The 15,724-nt window shown below is 41.7% G+C and overlaps 1 protein-coding gene across 1 annotated transcript; it reads left to right on the top strand.

Moving 5' to 3' along the window:
• Window positions 1–947: 947 nt before the first annotated feature.
• Window positions 948–12,085, top strand: LOC117451060 (amine oxidase [copper-containing] 3-like). The gene is made up of 5 exons (XM_034089151.1): window positions 948–2,520; window positions 2,652–2,770; window positions 10,367–10,533; window positions 11,572–11,704; window positions 11,801–12,085. The coding sequence occupies exons 1-5, from the start codon at window positions 948–950 to the stop codon at window positions 12,083–12,085; spliced, it is 2,277 nt and encodes a 758-aa protein (XP_033945042.1).
• Window positions 12,086–15,724: the final 3,639 nt, after the last annotated feature.

Genomic DNA, 15,724 nt, shown 5'->3' with positions numbered 1-15,724 from the left:
ACCCATTTGTAATTAACCCAGGTGTGTCTTGTCTCGTCATTACCTCATGTATAAGGATTCTGCTTTCCCCTTTGTCTGGGGCTGATCCTGTCTGTGCAGTACGTGTTCTTGTCTGTCATTACTTTATATTTCCTTTGTCCAACCATGGTGGTAATTATTAATTAAATTCTTCTTTTGACTACTTCGGCTACCGTCTCCTTTATTATGTTGCCTTGACTCGACATTGAGCCTGCTAACAGTCAATGGTTACGTAATAGTCATAAACAAAATAATTGCACATATTGAAATGTTTAACTCACAGTGGGGATGCAAAGGAACCAAATGTTGTGCCAGCCCATCAATTAGATGCAGGGTTATTAGTTTGGATAACAAAACCATTTTTGAGCTGATGATGGCTCAAGATGAATAGTCAGCGGGTCAATACAAGTTGTTAGGATTTAAACCTGTTAAAACTTAAAGTAAATCTGTCCTATCTTAAACAAAGGCAAAATGGCCCAAAGAATATTTAGATAGAAAATGCTACGCCCATGCAGCTGCTCCCTTTCTTTGTCCGCTCCTGCCCTTGACACAACCTTAAATTTGCCACTGTACATGGTTAATGCGTTATCTTATCAAAGGTTCCATTGCTCTTATCAAAAGAAACACTTCTCAGGTTGCACCTTTCAAGACACCCAAGGACACCGTACATTTGTTAAATATTCATAACATGATAAAAACACAAACATACTATCATGGAGAAGACAATTAAAGTGGACACAAATGACAGGGACAGGTTATTCAGGGGAAACAGATGAGAACAGGTGTGTTTAGAGGAGGATCTTGAATGTGGTGATTGTGTGAAAAATAAAACCATAAAACCATAAATCCACTGGCCACCCCTTTACATAGGCTGCTTAAAAGCAACCATTTCCTCTCCTTGACTCAAACTGTTCTACAGCTGCAGAGAAATGGTCTCTAAAACTATTTCCAATGTTTTAAAAGGCATTCTGGTTCTTGTAGTTGTTGCCTCATTGATAGGTAACTGTGTCTTGATATGGCTCAACACCCGACGGACTCCGAAGTGCCCTGCCCGACAGGTAAACCTAGGACAACCTGTGGTGCACGATGAGCGTAGCGCCGTCTTCGCTGACCTCTCAGTGGAAGAGTTTCATCAGGTGAGTGACTACATGACCAAGATCCCAGGGATGAGCATCTCAACTGACCCATTGTCGCCTCCTTCAGTTGACTACCTCTACATGATCGATCTCTCCCTGCCTAAAAAGCTGGATGTTTTAAACCATCTGGATACTAACGGCCCAAAACCGGCAAGAGAGGCAACCGCTGTGGTTTTTCATGGCATGAACAACAACATAAGTGAATATGTAGTGGGCCCGCTCCCCAACCCAACCTACCACTACGATGTCACCTTGGAAAGATATGGAAGGGAGATCCCTTTGACTGCTCGCCCGGTAAGTGCTGGGGAATATATTCTGATAATAAAGTTTCTGCAACATGTTCTTAAACCAATCAGTACTCTACTGTTAGACAGTTTTGGTATAGACGCATCTGCAAACCCTGCTTACTACCAAAACATGCCCAGTGGAGTCAAGTCCGGTGACAGACAGACCTGGTTTTCCCTTTGTCGAAATGAAGAGGGCTTCTACATCCACCCTGTAGGTTTTGAGATATTGTGCGACCACAAAAGCACTGATAACATGTCCTGGCTTGTGATTAAGGTGCTTTATAATGGTCAGTACTTCGACAGCATATTGGATCTGAAGAAGCAATACGAGGCAGGAACTGTTCCGAAAATCATCTACAAAACTGTGCCGAATTACGCCTCGCTCAAACCCAGGAACAAGCCCACGGGCGTTGGGCCCCAGCAGTTTTACGCCCAAGGAGAGCGATTCGGTATTAAGAATAACCACATCGTATACCTTGACTGGAGCTTTGCCTTTGGTATGAGCCCTCTACAAGGCATGAGAGTTTTTGATGTTCGTTTTAGAGGAGAGAGGATCATCTATGAGCTAAGCGTTCAGGAGGCCATGTCAGTTTATGGGTCTGTCACCCCAAATCTCATGCTCACCAAGTACCTCGACGGCAGCTTGGGTATTGGTCGGTGTGCCTATGAGTTGGTCAGGGGGGTCGACTGCCCTTATTCAGCCACCTTCATAGACACATTCCACTTGTTGGACACTGGTGTACCACGAAGACTCCGAAATTCAATCTGCGTCTTTGAGCATGACATGGGCTATCCTCTGCGGAGGCACTTCTCTGAGATTGTCTTCAACAGTTACGGAGGGCTGGCAAATAGCGCGTTAGTGTTCAGGACCATCACAGCTATCGGAAACTATGACTACATGTGGGACTTCATCTTCTACCAGAGCGGGTCAGTGGAGGCCAAGGTCCACGCCACCGGCTACATCGCCTCTTCATTCGCGTTGAAGGACAACTTTCCGTTTGGTCACCAAGTGGCCGAAAATGTCACAGGAAATATCCACACCCATTTTATCAACTTCAAAGTGGACCTTGATGTTTTAGGTGAGTGTAATAGGATTTTTTTTAGGAACTTGAGCATGTCAGAATGCAATTTAAAAAAACTGTAAACAAGCATCATCGGAGAAAGTCAAATGAAAATAAGGTGTAGTCAATGGAATGTGTCTCTTCTCCAGGAGTGGAGAATGTATTCCAGACCAAGGACATGGAGTTTGTGAATGTCTCAATGCCCTGGATGCCTGAACGCTATACCATGATCCCTAAGGTGGTGGAGAAGCAGCTTCAAACAGAGCAGGTATTTAACCCTTGTGTTGTCTTCCTATCAACTTTTGTCCTCCCGGTTGGATTATTTATAAAGCATATAGTGTGGAGGAAACCTCTGTGTAGCAATGCAGTGGGAGTCACCGACTCATGAATGAGACACAGGACGAGCAGGAGTTCTGATGTCAAACACTGAGATTTAATACCAGCATCGGCCGGAGAAATTCACATCACAAGTCACACGGGTGGGTTGCCATGTCAAATCTGAATCTCTTCCCATCTTGGCAGAACTTTAATTAGCTATACTCAGAGTCAACCCCCATATTGGGGAAAGCATCTGTGAACACCTGGGGGGAACTGAATCACATTATTTGACTCTATGGCTCCTATGACCGAGAGTTGACCGGTCATAAAACTGGCAAGGTCAGCCACAGCTGACCGTTCCCATTCCTTAAAACAGATAACAGACTTTGGCTTGGTCGTAAAACATCAACAGGCGGAAAGGTCAAATATCTTAGCAGTAAGGAGAATTATTCTTTGACACTTAGGAGTAAAGACAAAATTAATCCCTCACATATAGTATAAATAATCACCAAAATCTATGTTACACCCTTTAAGACAACTTTATTCCTAATTATTACAACAAGTTGTACTCTTGTTTTGGGAATGTGTGGTCATTAGAACTCATTTACACAAAATCAAACCTAATTTCTGAGATTAAAAAGGAATTTTTTTTTAATGAAGAGCTCGACGCTCGTGAACTGTCAACAGGAGGGCGGGGGGAGTCTCGCTGCGGGGAAGCAGTGTGTGGACCGATCCGATCGAGTGGGCGGGGCCTATGGGGATCTTCCATTTAAAGTGATGTTTAAAACTCAGTTAATGCTCATTCACTGGCACTTCCACAAACAACAACCAACATAATTATTACATTCAAATTAAGTACATTATTCAAGTAACACGGGAGAAATGAGCAGAAGCGCTCTCTTTTCCTCTCTCCCCCTCTCTCTCTCTCTCTCCTGACAGCCAGTCAGTATCTCATGCAGCTCACTGATCCAGTAATGAGTGACCCGAGAGTGAAGAATAAATATATGTATAACTAGTTTAGCTTGTTCCAGAGGTAGATAAAATAGCTAAGTGTGTTAGGTCTAACTCTTAGTGTGGGTCCGTCACAGTGGGCGGAGCTGCAGGATTTCTGCTTCACACACGTTGCATACCGCTATTTTATTATCATTTTCGGACACCTTAAAATACTGCCAGACTGGGGAAGCCATTTTGGCGAGCTTGTTTTGCCGCGCACAGAGAAAAGTGTCATGTATTTTACAATCATGCGATCGGCTCTCCTGATCGGCATTTTTAGAGAGCACCAATCGATCGGCAGAGAGTGAATATCGGCCGATAACAATCGGAACATCCCTAACTTACATGATGCCGAATTTAACAAACAAATTTAAATAATTGGTTTAAACAGCATAATAATAAGAACGATCGTCCGTTCTGTGATTCTCCAGAACACACAGATGGCCAGTCCGCCCCTGTGTAGCATGTTATTTCGATGAGAGATGAGCAGATCGCCACTGGGCTTTCAACTAAAGACACAGCCATGCAAAAACTGCGGCATTTGTACAGCTCCTTATGGGTACTGCAATTTGTGAAGTGCTTTCCTCTGTGGTGAAACGATCAGCACCACGGAGGAAAGCGGCAGAAAGTCGCCTGGAGTTAAAGAGAGAGAGCGGGGCTGCGTTGTGTGCATGGCCCTGGCGGAGAAGCCCCTCAATGCAGTGCGCAATACCTCAACATGGGCGGAGCATCAACTCAAATTAAATACATTAACAGCCTTCAAATCATGTTTTAACGTCTATTTGTATGTTAATTGCATCAATTATTTCAGTTATGACTTCAAGAAAGGTCCTTCATTTGTTTTTTAACGTATACCTTTTTAATTTCAATATAATAACTGCATTTCAGAGGCAATATTGTATATTTACTCACTTTTTACTGATAAAAAACATGTGATATAAATGAAATCATATAGTACTGTATTTCCATTTAAAAAAATATATTAAAGAAGTGCCATCGTATTGACAAATTGATAGAATTGACAGGATAATATCAATGGTAATATAATACATGTGAACAGAGCCATTCCGCATACTGTACTTCTACTTTTGATATTTTCGAGTACATTTAGCTGATAATACTTATACTCTTTTACTTAAGAACCACTTTGAATTCAGGACTTTCAATTGTATTGAACACAGAGACAGGAAGCAACAGACAAGACAGGACAAAATAAAACACAGACAGATCGTGACAACTAATACATTTTGAGGCATTAGTGAACCTAATACAGCTGATTGTAACAGCTCCCCCCCAGCAGCGGTCACTCATGACCCCATCTCAAATGATGGCCTGCTTCTTTTGTGGAACCTCACAACCTCTTCATCCTGAAATATATTTGACAAAGAGAGGTTCAATGTTTAACACTCACACTGGTTCAAGACTTTATCATTTCAAATCAAATCAAATCAAGTTTTATTTATATAGCACATTTATAAATGATTTTTGGTCGAGCCAAAGTGCTGTACATATAATAAAAATAGTCTACAGTAGAGACACTTTACAGCAAATACAACAGCTCAGATTGTTCAGAATATCAGTATGAGAAAAACGACACCCTCTATCCTTAGACCCTCACATCGTACAAGGAAATACTTCCAGAGAAAACCCACAGTTTAAGGGAACATGGGAGAAACCTCAGGGAGAGCAACAGAGGAGGGACCCCTCTCCCAGGACAGACGTGCAATAGATGCCGTGTGTAAATGGAAGAGATAATACATTTTACAGCATATAGACCGAATGTTAGGAAATGCATGTGTCTGTAATAAGAAGATGAATCCACGAGGATGTCAGCTACAATCCTGAGGAAGCCATCAGGGAAGCAGCATGACGAGACCCAAGGCAGGACCGCAGAGACCGGTTCGAGCCACGACCCGAAGTCCATGACTTAATCCAGAACTGAGGATAGAGGATCCAGGACACAGGACTACAGCAAGAGGATCAGCCTCGACTCCGGATCCCGGCGTAGATATAGATACAAAACAAGAAAAAAGATTTGGCTGGGTTAATCGGAACAAGGGAATACACAGACACAGACAGAGAGGGAAAAGGTCATTGGATAAAAGTTATTCTTGATAACCCTCTAGAAAGATCTCATGAACTTCCCCACTCAATCTATCAAGACCCGAGCAGTTCTATTAGATATAGGATAATAAACAGAGATAGGGAGCACAACATCCTATCGCTTCGTCAGATGCACTCCCCCGCTTATCTAAGCGACTCTGCACCCCGTTACCCTCTACAAGGCCATAGACCAGCAGAGGGAAAATGGGGGGTGGGTAAGGGTAAGGGTTTTTAAGAATAAACCGCAAGGGTCTAAAGGGAAAAAATATGTAATATAAGGTACCATATTTTAAGTAATCCTATTTACTAGTCCTATATTCGAATAATGTATAAACTATTTTAAAAATACTTTATGAAATCCTATGTTATGTTATAAATATTAAAATAAAGAACTAAATGAATAAATAAATAACTAAATAAATAAATAGATAATTAAACAAAAGCCAGAGAGAAAAAGTGAGTTTTAAGTGTTGATTTAAAACCCAACAACTTCTGTGATTCAACAACTTCTACCTGCATTGCCTTTTCCTCCCGTAGCCTCTTGCAGTCTTGCGACCTCTCTTGTTCAGACCTTGGTGAATGAAAGACAAACATTAAAAACATTCATTAAAAATGATATAGTCAGGTTACAGGGTAACAAATAGTCTCAAGAATGCAAATGTAAATTGTAAAATTAAAGAAACATACGGCATGGGAACGTTTTTGAGGAGAACTAGGCACCACCAGTGCCTAATTTGCTGCATGTTTGTCTGGAATATAAAAAGCACACAACCAGATGGGTCAACAACACATGTCCTGAAAAGTCTTGTATCCACAAGTGATATCAATGAAAAACTGAAATATGAAACCCTTATTTCTACATACCTCATTGAAATCAAATTGGGCTCTTGCCACAATGTAAAATGCGTACTGTAAATAAAGAAATAGTATATTATGTTAGGTTGTTGTGATGCTATGGTGTTCATTGACAAATAATATTCCTCCGTGAATGTTGTTTTGGATATAATAAATCACAGCATGTCTCAAACTATGAGCAATGATGGAGTGCATAGCATGCTGAAAGCATTATACATTTGTATACATTATTATAAACAGAAAATAGGACTACTATATGTATACTGTATATCCAGTATCTTACCATCAAAACAAACACACCACAGTTGTTCGAGAACCCTTTTCTTGGTAGGCCCTGTAGTGTGAAAAGTCAAAGATGACAATTACATCATACTCTTCAGTAGAATAATTTTAACAAATCTAACCTGGACATCATCCACACCAAGACTTGCCCAAGGCCCAGGGCACAAGATCTGAGCAAGGTTTCTGTGAACACAATGCATGTGAAAGTTAAGAATAAGTACAATTTAATTCAACTTTATAAGTACTCGAAAATCATGCAGAAAATCTTTGAACACTGTTGGAACAGAAACAAACTTGAACCTCCAAAAAAAGGTCATTAAGGGGTAAAACAGAACAGCCCCGCTGTCAAGTGGCATCTATGGTTCTGTTCAATGCCTTTTATTTAATACAATGCATCCCATGTTAGCTTAAATAAAACAGAGCCATAGATTAAAAAAAGATAGACAAGTGGTCTGAAACAGAACTGCACTGTCCGGATGTGATGGAACTGTGCGCCAAAAGACCTGAATGGTTTGGTGCGACGATCATCTCTCCAGCCAGCGCCACGGAGGGGATCTAGAAAGAAAATCTCCCTAGCTTGTGGCCTCAGTATCTGTTAATATCACTCGTTCCAATATCAACAGGTATACTTTGACATACAAACGTTATATTATAAAGTTGTAGGATCTGTATTATACAACTAAATGAAGCGTTGAATTTAAAGATAGAAACACTATTTGCGGCATGGCAAACTTCATTGTACAGTAAACAAACAATAGCAAAGACTACACGTACTCACACAGAGTGTCCAGTGTCCAGTGTCCAGGTTCCCACACTGGAAGGAGAAGCCGTTGGAGGTTTGCTGCTTTTTCCTGGAAAAGCAAAAAGCCGTTGTGTTGATGTGACTTCAGTAATGAGTTGGTACGACAACATGGAGCAGCAACATGGATAATCATGATCAAGATACCGGCAGGTGTTGCATCGGATTGATGGTGGAAGATGGTGGAAACCAGGCAGCTATAACATGGCTGTTGGCAGCACAACGCCATCTACTCTCTGTAACAGATGTAGTTTCATAATGTAATATCTTATAATTGTTTGGTATACTATAGTATGTTTTATACATATATTTACATATTTTAGAACAGCTTCAATACCTTCTCAATAACTGTCAGACAGCTGTTCAGGATCTGGCAGAATACAAACACACAGTAAAAATCGAATTGAAATATAGGTTATGCATAGTATAGTTATTAGTATTTCTCAAGTTTTCAGGACTTTGCTTATACAGCAATCCTACTATTTTGAAGCAACACAAATGTAGTTTTACTTACTGCATCACTAGGACATGCATGTCCTAGTAGCGACAGCGCACATTGGACAGCAAATAAGTGAGACTTAAAATCAACACATTTTAAACGGCAGCAAAAACAAATAGTTAATTTATTCAGGGCTAACTTACCTCCATCGTACTCTGACGACATGATTAACAGAACATAACTGCTACCCCGGAAACAGGATGCAACCATATGCATTGCGTCATCTGTGAAGCTCCGCCCACGTTGAGCTCCCATCACTTGCCTCAAAGGTTGAGAAGGAGGGGCGTTGAGACTCCGCCCATGTTGAGCTCCCGTCACGTGCCTCAAAGGTTGAGAAGGAGGGGCGTTGAGGCTCCGCCCATGTTGAGCTCCCGTCACGTGCCTCAAAGGTTGAGAAGGAGGGGCGTTGAGGCTCCGCCCATGTTGAGCTCCCGTCACGTGCCTCAAAGGTTGAGAAGTAGGGGAGCTGAGGCTCCGCCCATGTTGAGCTCCCGTCACGTGCCTCAAAGGTTGAGAAGGAGGGGCGTTGAGGCTCCGCCCATGTTGAGCTCCCGTCACGTGCCTCAAAGGTTGAGAAGGAGGGGCGTTGAGGCTCCGCCCATGTTGAGCTCCCGTCACGTGCCTCAAAGGTTGAGAAGGAGGGGCGTTGAGGCTCCGCCCATGTTGAGCTCCCGTCACGTGCCTCAAAGGTTGAGAAAGAGGGGCGCTGTTGGCAGCACAACGCCATCTACTCTATGTAACAGATGTAGTTTCATAATGTAATATCTTATAATTGTTTGGTATAATATAGTATATTTTATACATATATTTACATATTTTAGAACAGCTTCAATACCTTCTCAATAACTGTCAGACAGCTGTTCAGGATCTGGCAGAATACAAACACACAGTCAGTAAAGTCAGGTTAGGCAATATGCAGGAATAAAATAAGCTGCATATACATTTATTTTGTAAAAATCGAATTGAAATATAGGTTATGCATAGTATAGTTATTAGTATTTCTCAAGTTTTCAGGACTTTGCTTATACAGCAATCCTACTATTTTGAAGCAACACAAATGTAGTTTTACTTACTGCATCACTAGGACATGCATGTCCTAGTAGCGACAGCGCACATTGGACAGCAAATAAGTGAGACTTAAAATCAACACATTTTAAACCGCAGCAAAAACAAATAGTTAATTTATTCAGGGCTAACTTACCTCCATCGTACTCTGACGACATGATTAACAGAACATAACTGCTACCCCGGAAACAGGATGCAACCATATGCATTGCGTCATCTGTGAAGCTCCGCCCACGTTGAGCTCCCGTCACTTGCCTCAAAGGTTGAGAAGGAGGGGCGTTGAGACTCCGCCCATGTTGAGCTCCCGTCACGTGCCTCAAAGGTTGAGAAGGAGGGGCGTTGAGGCTCCGCCCATGTTGAGGTCCCGTCACGTGCCTCAAAGGTTGAGAAGGAGGGGCGTTGAGGCTCCGCCCATGTTGAGCTCCCGTCACGTGCCTCAAAGGTTGAGAAGGAGGGGCGTTGAGGCCATGTTGAGGTATTGCGCACTGCATTGAGGGGTACTACCCCTGGCGGCGGTCTCGTTCAGGATCCGAAAATAAAATGTAAATATGTTGCCGACCCCTGCCCTAGAGTAACAGATTCTGCCCAGATTAATATGTTAGCTGTTGATGCTCTTGCTTAATGATGATATAACTATGACGTTTCAAAAAAATTGAAAGACCATTGTTAGTCTGTTTTCTCAGTGACTCTGGTGTCCACATGCACACACAATGAACATCATCTCACAAGCTCAGAATATTTATGATCCTTATCTCCATTTATGACCACAATCTCAGATTTATAGAGAATGATTGAAACACCAGGTGTCACAGGTACATGTTTGTCTGCACTGAAGAAGAAGAAGAAGAAGAAGAAGAAGAAGAAGAAGAAGAAGAAGAAGAAGGGTAAAGTCTAAATGGTCACTTCCAGCCAAAGTATCTTACATGTTTTATATATTTGGTTTCCCACAGGAGGCAGCTCTGCGTCAGGACACCAAGACTCCGCGCTACCTCCACATCGCCAGCAACAAGACCAACCGCTGGGGCCAGCAGCGCTCCTACAGGCTGCAGGTGTTCAGTTACACAGGGGACCATCTCCCCGAGAGCCAGGCCGAGGAGAGGGCCATGTCCTGGGCCAGGTGAGGAACCAGTCTCCCTGAGGGAATGATAGACCTGAGGCCACAGCAGCTACACAACATAGCTCAGACCAGAAGTGATTCCTCTTCATTGTTACCCTTTTCTTTTTACAGAAATGAGTTCCGTTCTAGTTCCAGTGCTGGGGCTAGTTTGGTTCTGTTGGTTAAACTTAATTTAAACCATTAAAGAACCAGTTTGCTTTCCACAGACCAGAGCCCCAGATGAGCCACGTCATGATGTCACAGCTTACAATGCTGCAAAGCCAGTGTGAATATTCCTCACAATAACAACAATGGCGGACTACATTGGAGCTGTGCTCATGTTGCTTTAAACTTACCAAGCCAGATGTTATTAAAAGCTCAGCTTTTTGAGCTTGATACTCTCCAGGGTGACGTTAGTATTCAGTACAATTCAGCGGCACTTGACAACCGCAGGAGTCGTACAGCGCTCTAGCTCCACCAATGCTAGTGTTTGGCAATATAATGCCGTAAATAAGGATTGTATAATGTGAATTTACCTTCATATGGCATAGATGATTTTAGCCTAGCCAATCAACCAGATCTGAATAAACAATAACAGGATTTAGGGCAGAAAATCCAAATTGCACTTGGGCAGACATATGGCATATTAATTATTTACCAAAAATGCTTTGAATGAGTAAGTACAAAATTATAGCAAAGGATGTTTTAATTAAAAGTCTGGTAAAAATAACATTTATGTCTTGTTAATGTTGTGCAATGTTTAGATGTATGTGTGTTCTAGACATTTTGCGATCCGGGCTATACTACTTCTTCTGAAATGTTTCTACTCTCAAAGATCTGCTGTAGCTCCGCCTCAGCCTTTGACGTAAGCCGCTTCCTGATGGTCTATCTCTAGCAGATTGGTAGTTCTGAAGTTGAACATGTTTTCAGGGACAAGATCCAGCAGCACTGCAGTGGAAACACAAACAACTGGTTGGCAATCAGGCACCACCTCTGGAACCATCTGGGTGGAAAAGGAGTGTTTGTTCACCGGAATCTCATTCATCTTTACCTCCCCAGGTATAAGGTGGCCATCACAAAGCAGAAGGACTCGGAGCAGAGCTGCGGCAGTCTGTACAACCAGCATGACATCTGGAATCCAGCTGTGGACTTCAGCAAGTACATTGAAGACAACGAAAGCATCGAAAACCAGGCGAGTGTTTGGGGTGGGCTTCTCATTTGAAAACCTTCCTTACATTTAAAAAGAATGTCCTTGCCTAATCCAACCACTTTTTTTCATTTTCCCTAGGACCTAGTTGCCTGGGTGACCACCGGCTTCCTTCACATCCCTCACGCCGAGGACATCCCCAACACGGTAACCGTAGGCAACGGGGGCGGGGTCCTGCTGCGGCCCCACAACTACTTTGACGAGGACCCGTCCATCCACTCTGCTGATTCGGTGTACCTGGCCCCGGGCAGCGAGGACAGCTGTGACAGCAACAGGATGGCCTGCCTTGCTCAAGAGACCTGCAGCCCCGTCCTGGAACCCTTCACCTACCACGGCTTTAAAGTAGAGACGAGAGGGAAGAATTAACATGACGATTCTTCCTTTGTTTTGGTGCTGTCTCTTTGATCATCATTTTGTTTTTGGAAAATTACGTCATAATGTTGATTAATACATTTGTAATTATATTTCAACATACACTTAAGTAAGGATGATGATGGTGTATATATTTGTGTGGCTCTATGGATTGCAATGACAGGTTGTAAATAGAGTGGTGCAGTGAGGACGTATTTCAGGCCGACCCAGAAACGAGCAGCAAGGGCTCCCTCGACTAAAAGCAATGGGGACTTTCCAATGGATTTTGGATTATTGCTCTGTGGCAATTTATGATACTTACACGTTTTTTTCAGTAAAATAATCTCAACACATTAACACACATGTTATAATAGTTGAAGCATAAATGTTAGAAGTGAAGGCTAACATTAGGCTATAAATTAAATATTTGTTTACGGTTGCACAACCGCTAAGCTAAAGGCAGCTAATGTTTGACACAATGACGTTTAGTTGTCTCATTTAGACATTTGTTAGCTTTCGCTGTTTTAGAGTAAAACCCTCTACATAAAATCTAACTTGAACCTATGTTATAAATAGTCAATTACTTGATGTAAGTAACTTCTTGGAGAAATGTTCTGGGCCAATCCTTGTATTGATAACACTTTTTTTGTATTTCCTTTCTTGTAAAGGAGTGGAATTGAGTGTCCAGAAGTCTCTGCTTCTCTAAAAATAAGTAAATTATTGACAGTTTGTGAAATACAACCAGGAGCTGCTTCCCTGTGAGGCCACTGATGAATTCTGTTTTTTATTGGTTCATTTGACACCCATTTACCGATTTACAAATTATATGAACACAGGAAATTATTATTGAATTGATATACGTTGCAGATTCGATACAAAATACAAAATATCATTTTTTACGGTAAATCCATAATGTCTTACTTACTATGAAGTACTTAAATAAAACATTGAAAACACTCATTCTGGTTGTTCATATTTTGTGATATAATTTGAGCTGGCTGCCACTGAATTGTGCTTTTTGGCTACAGTACAAGGGGATTTACATGTATGTTCCCCTATCATAGAATGCATTAGAAAAGATAAACATTTTTCGATACGTATTTTACTACAATAATAAGGTTTTCTATCTATTTTCTTCTGATAAGCAGTAAGAATCTGTCGCTAAGACCTGAGGCCTGTACGACGAAGCCGGATTTTCGCTTAGCCGGCTAACTTCAGGGAAAACTCTAGATGTCCGGTCCTACGAAGCTGGTTCACTTTTTAGCGGGCTAGATAACTTATTCTGAACGGCTAGCCTGCGCCGGAGCAGGATAGGTTCCAGGATAAGAGATCAACTTCTTCTTCTTTGCTTTAATGGCGAATTGCTTACACTTGGAGCATATCGCCACTATACTGTTGATTTATTTAATGTATAAACTGCCCATATTGTTCATGTAGAACAGTGTTCACGTAATCCTGCACATTGATTTTATTTTTCATTGAATGTAACCGTTTCAATAAGGATAAATCTATTACAGGTTGAGATAGAAACCATGGTGGAACAGCTGATAACAACAGTGTGCAGAGTTTAAAGCGAGCAAGTCATTTTACAGGAGAAAGGAAATACAGTTTAAACTGCCGTTGCAGTTCAAATCACCGACTTTGTGAACATGAATAGAATATCACCTCCATCTTCAGAGCAATCTGACTATTATAACATTAGCGTTAAGAAAGCTTACTTAAAGGTGGGGTAGGTAAGTTTCAGAAACCGGCTCGAGATACACTTTTTGTTATATTCCATGGAATGCTCTTAACATCCCGATAGCAATGAATATCTGAAGTGCTTTGACAAAAAATCCATAAAAAATGTTCATCTGTAGAAGCCGTAATACTGTAAAAAGTACAACCAATCGGTTTAGCCGGCCCGGCTAAACGGATTGGATGGCCTACCTGCCTGTCAGCCTTCCATCGGGGCACAAACTTATCTCGTGCCCTCATTGGTCATGTGTGCGTTCGTGTGTGTTGGAGGAGGGGCTCTGTGAGGAAGTGGCAGCTTTTCTCCGGTTGTGTATTTTCAAATTCTAGCGATCTCGAGCCGGTTTCTCAAACTTACCTACCCCACCTTTAAATATCTGCCACAATATAAGTAACCGGATCAAAGTAACATTAAGTACAGTCAGTGGCGACTGGTCATTAGGGGCAGGTGGGGCACAAATGCAAAAAATATATATATATAAATTAGGGCCAGGACTTTAACGCGTTAATTAAGATTAATTAATTACACACAAATTAACGCGTTAAAAAAATGTACGCATTTTAATCGCACTTATTTTTGCACAGCGGAACGTTTCTCACTGGATGAGTTTCAGGCGTACCGATTATACTGGAGCACCAACTAACATTCATGACTTCAGCATGGGGCTTCAAACAACAACAAACCACGGTGAACAATAGTCAAACATGGACGAACAAGCTGATGAGACCGCTTTGGTCGGCCCCTTGGATGGGACATTTTGTTTTAAAAAACGGACGGATGGAAGCGTCGACAAGAGCACGGTTGTGTGCAAATTATGCAAAAAAGAATTTGCATATCACCGCAGCACATCAAGCCTAAAGTATCACCTAAATGCAAAGCATGTAGCAGCTAGCGTGGACGTTAGCCCGACTCCGAGTGCAAGGAACCACACCCTGACCCAACCCACACTCAACCAGATGACTGTTTTCAGGGCCAGGATACGTCTGAGAAAATAACCAACTCCCTGGCTCACTGGATTGCACTCGACTGTCGACCACCTGGAGTCAAATCCATGTGAAAATTGCTTCTCACTGTTCTCAGGTCAAATATGTATATTTGATTAAAAATGCGATTAATTTCGATTAATTAATTACAAAGCCTCTAATTAATTAGATTAATTTTTTTAATCGAGTCCCGGCTCTAATATATATATTAAATATATTTTAAGATCATGTTTAATCATCTGATTCGTCTGTACATTGCTGTTTTAGTCAGTGTTCTTCTAATTAGTGTCTACAGTGTGTGCCTATTGAGCTGTTTAGAGCCATACGGGACAAAACCCGATCCTGCCCCTCCCTCTCTCTGTCTAAGTCAGGGGTCGGCAACCCGCGGCCCACGGGCCGCATGCGGCCCTTTAAGCCCTCTGCTCCAGTGAGATGATAGTGAACTGTTCATGAACTTGTCATGAAAAGTTCATGAAATATTAGTGAACCATATTCATGAACAGCTCATAAACAGCTCATAACAAAGTTGATGAACTGTTCATGAAAGTGACATGAACATTAAATGGCACTAGGGCAGTTCATGAACTACCCATGAAACTCCTGTGCTGGAATGGTTCATGAACAATTCATGAAATGGAGTTTTCAGTGAGTGTGTAGGGATATTCAGTTTTCAACCAAGAACATTTCAAGAATTGTTCATGAACATATCAAGAACTGTTCATAACAACTTCATGAACCGTTCATGAACAGTTCATACCCAGTCACTGAATATAATTCAATGGCTGGCTATGAACTGTTCATGAACTGTTCATGAACCACTGACTGTGGGTCAATTGGCAACCATAGAAAACAACAATTATGTCAATCACAATGGAACTTTACTCAAATTAACAAACAAACAAACATGTATACAGGTGGAGCACTACAATTAATCCT

This window comes from Pseudochaenichthys georgianus, chromosome 8 (assembly GCF_902827115.2).
Source record: "Pseudochaenichthys georgianus chromosome 8, fPseGeo1.2, whole genome shotgun sequence".
NCBI lineage: Eukaryota > Metazoa > Chordata > Actinopteri > Perciformes > Channichthyidae > Pseudochaenichthys > Pseudochaenichthys georgianus.
Note: the sequence above shows the minus strand (reverse complement) of the source record. Positions and strands in the feature narration are given on the sequence as shown.

Excerpts from the sequence above, each read along its gene's own strand:
- LOC117451060 (XM_034089151.1), top strand. The coding sequence starts at position 948 with ATGGTCTCTAAAACTATTTCCAATGTTTTAAAAGGCATTCTGGTTCTT. Across the intron at positions 10,534-11,571 it reads AGGGCCATGTCCTGGGCCAG|GTATAAGGTGGCCATCACAA; the intron begins GTGAGGAACCAG and ends TTACCTCCCCAG. Across the intron at positions 11,705-11,800 it reads ACGAAAGCATCGAAAACCAG|GACCTAGTTGCCTGGGTGAC; the intron begins GCGAGTGTTTGG and ends CATTTTCCCTAG.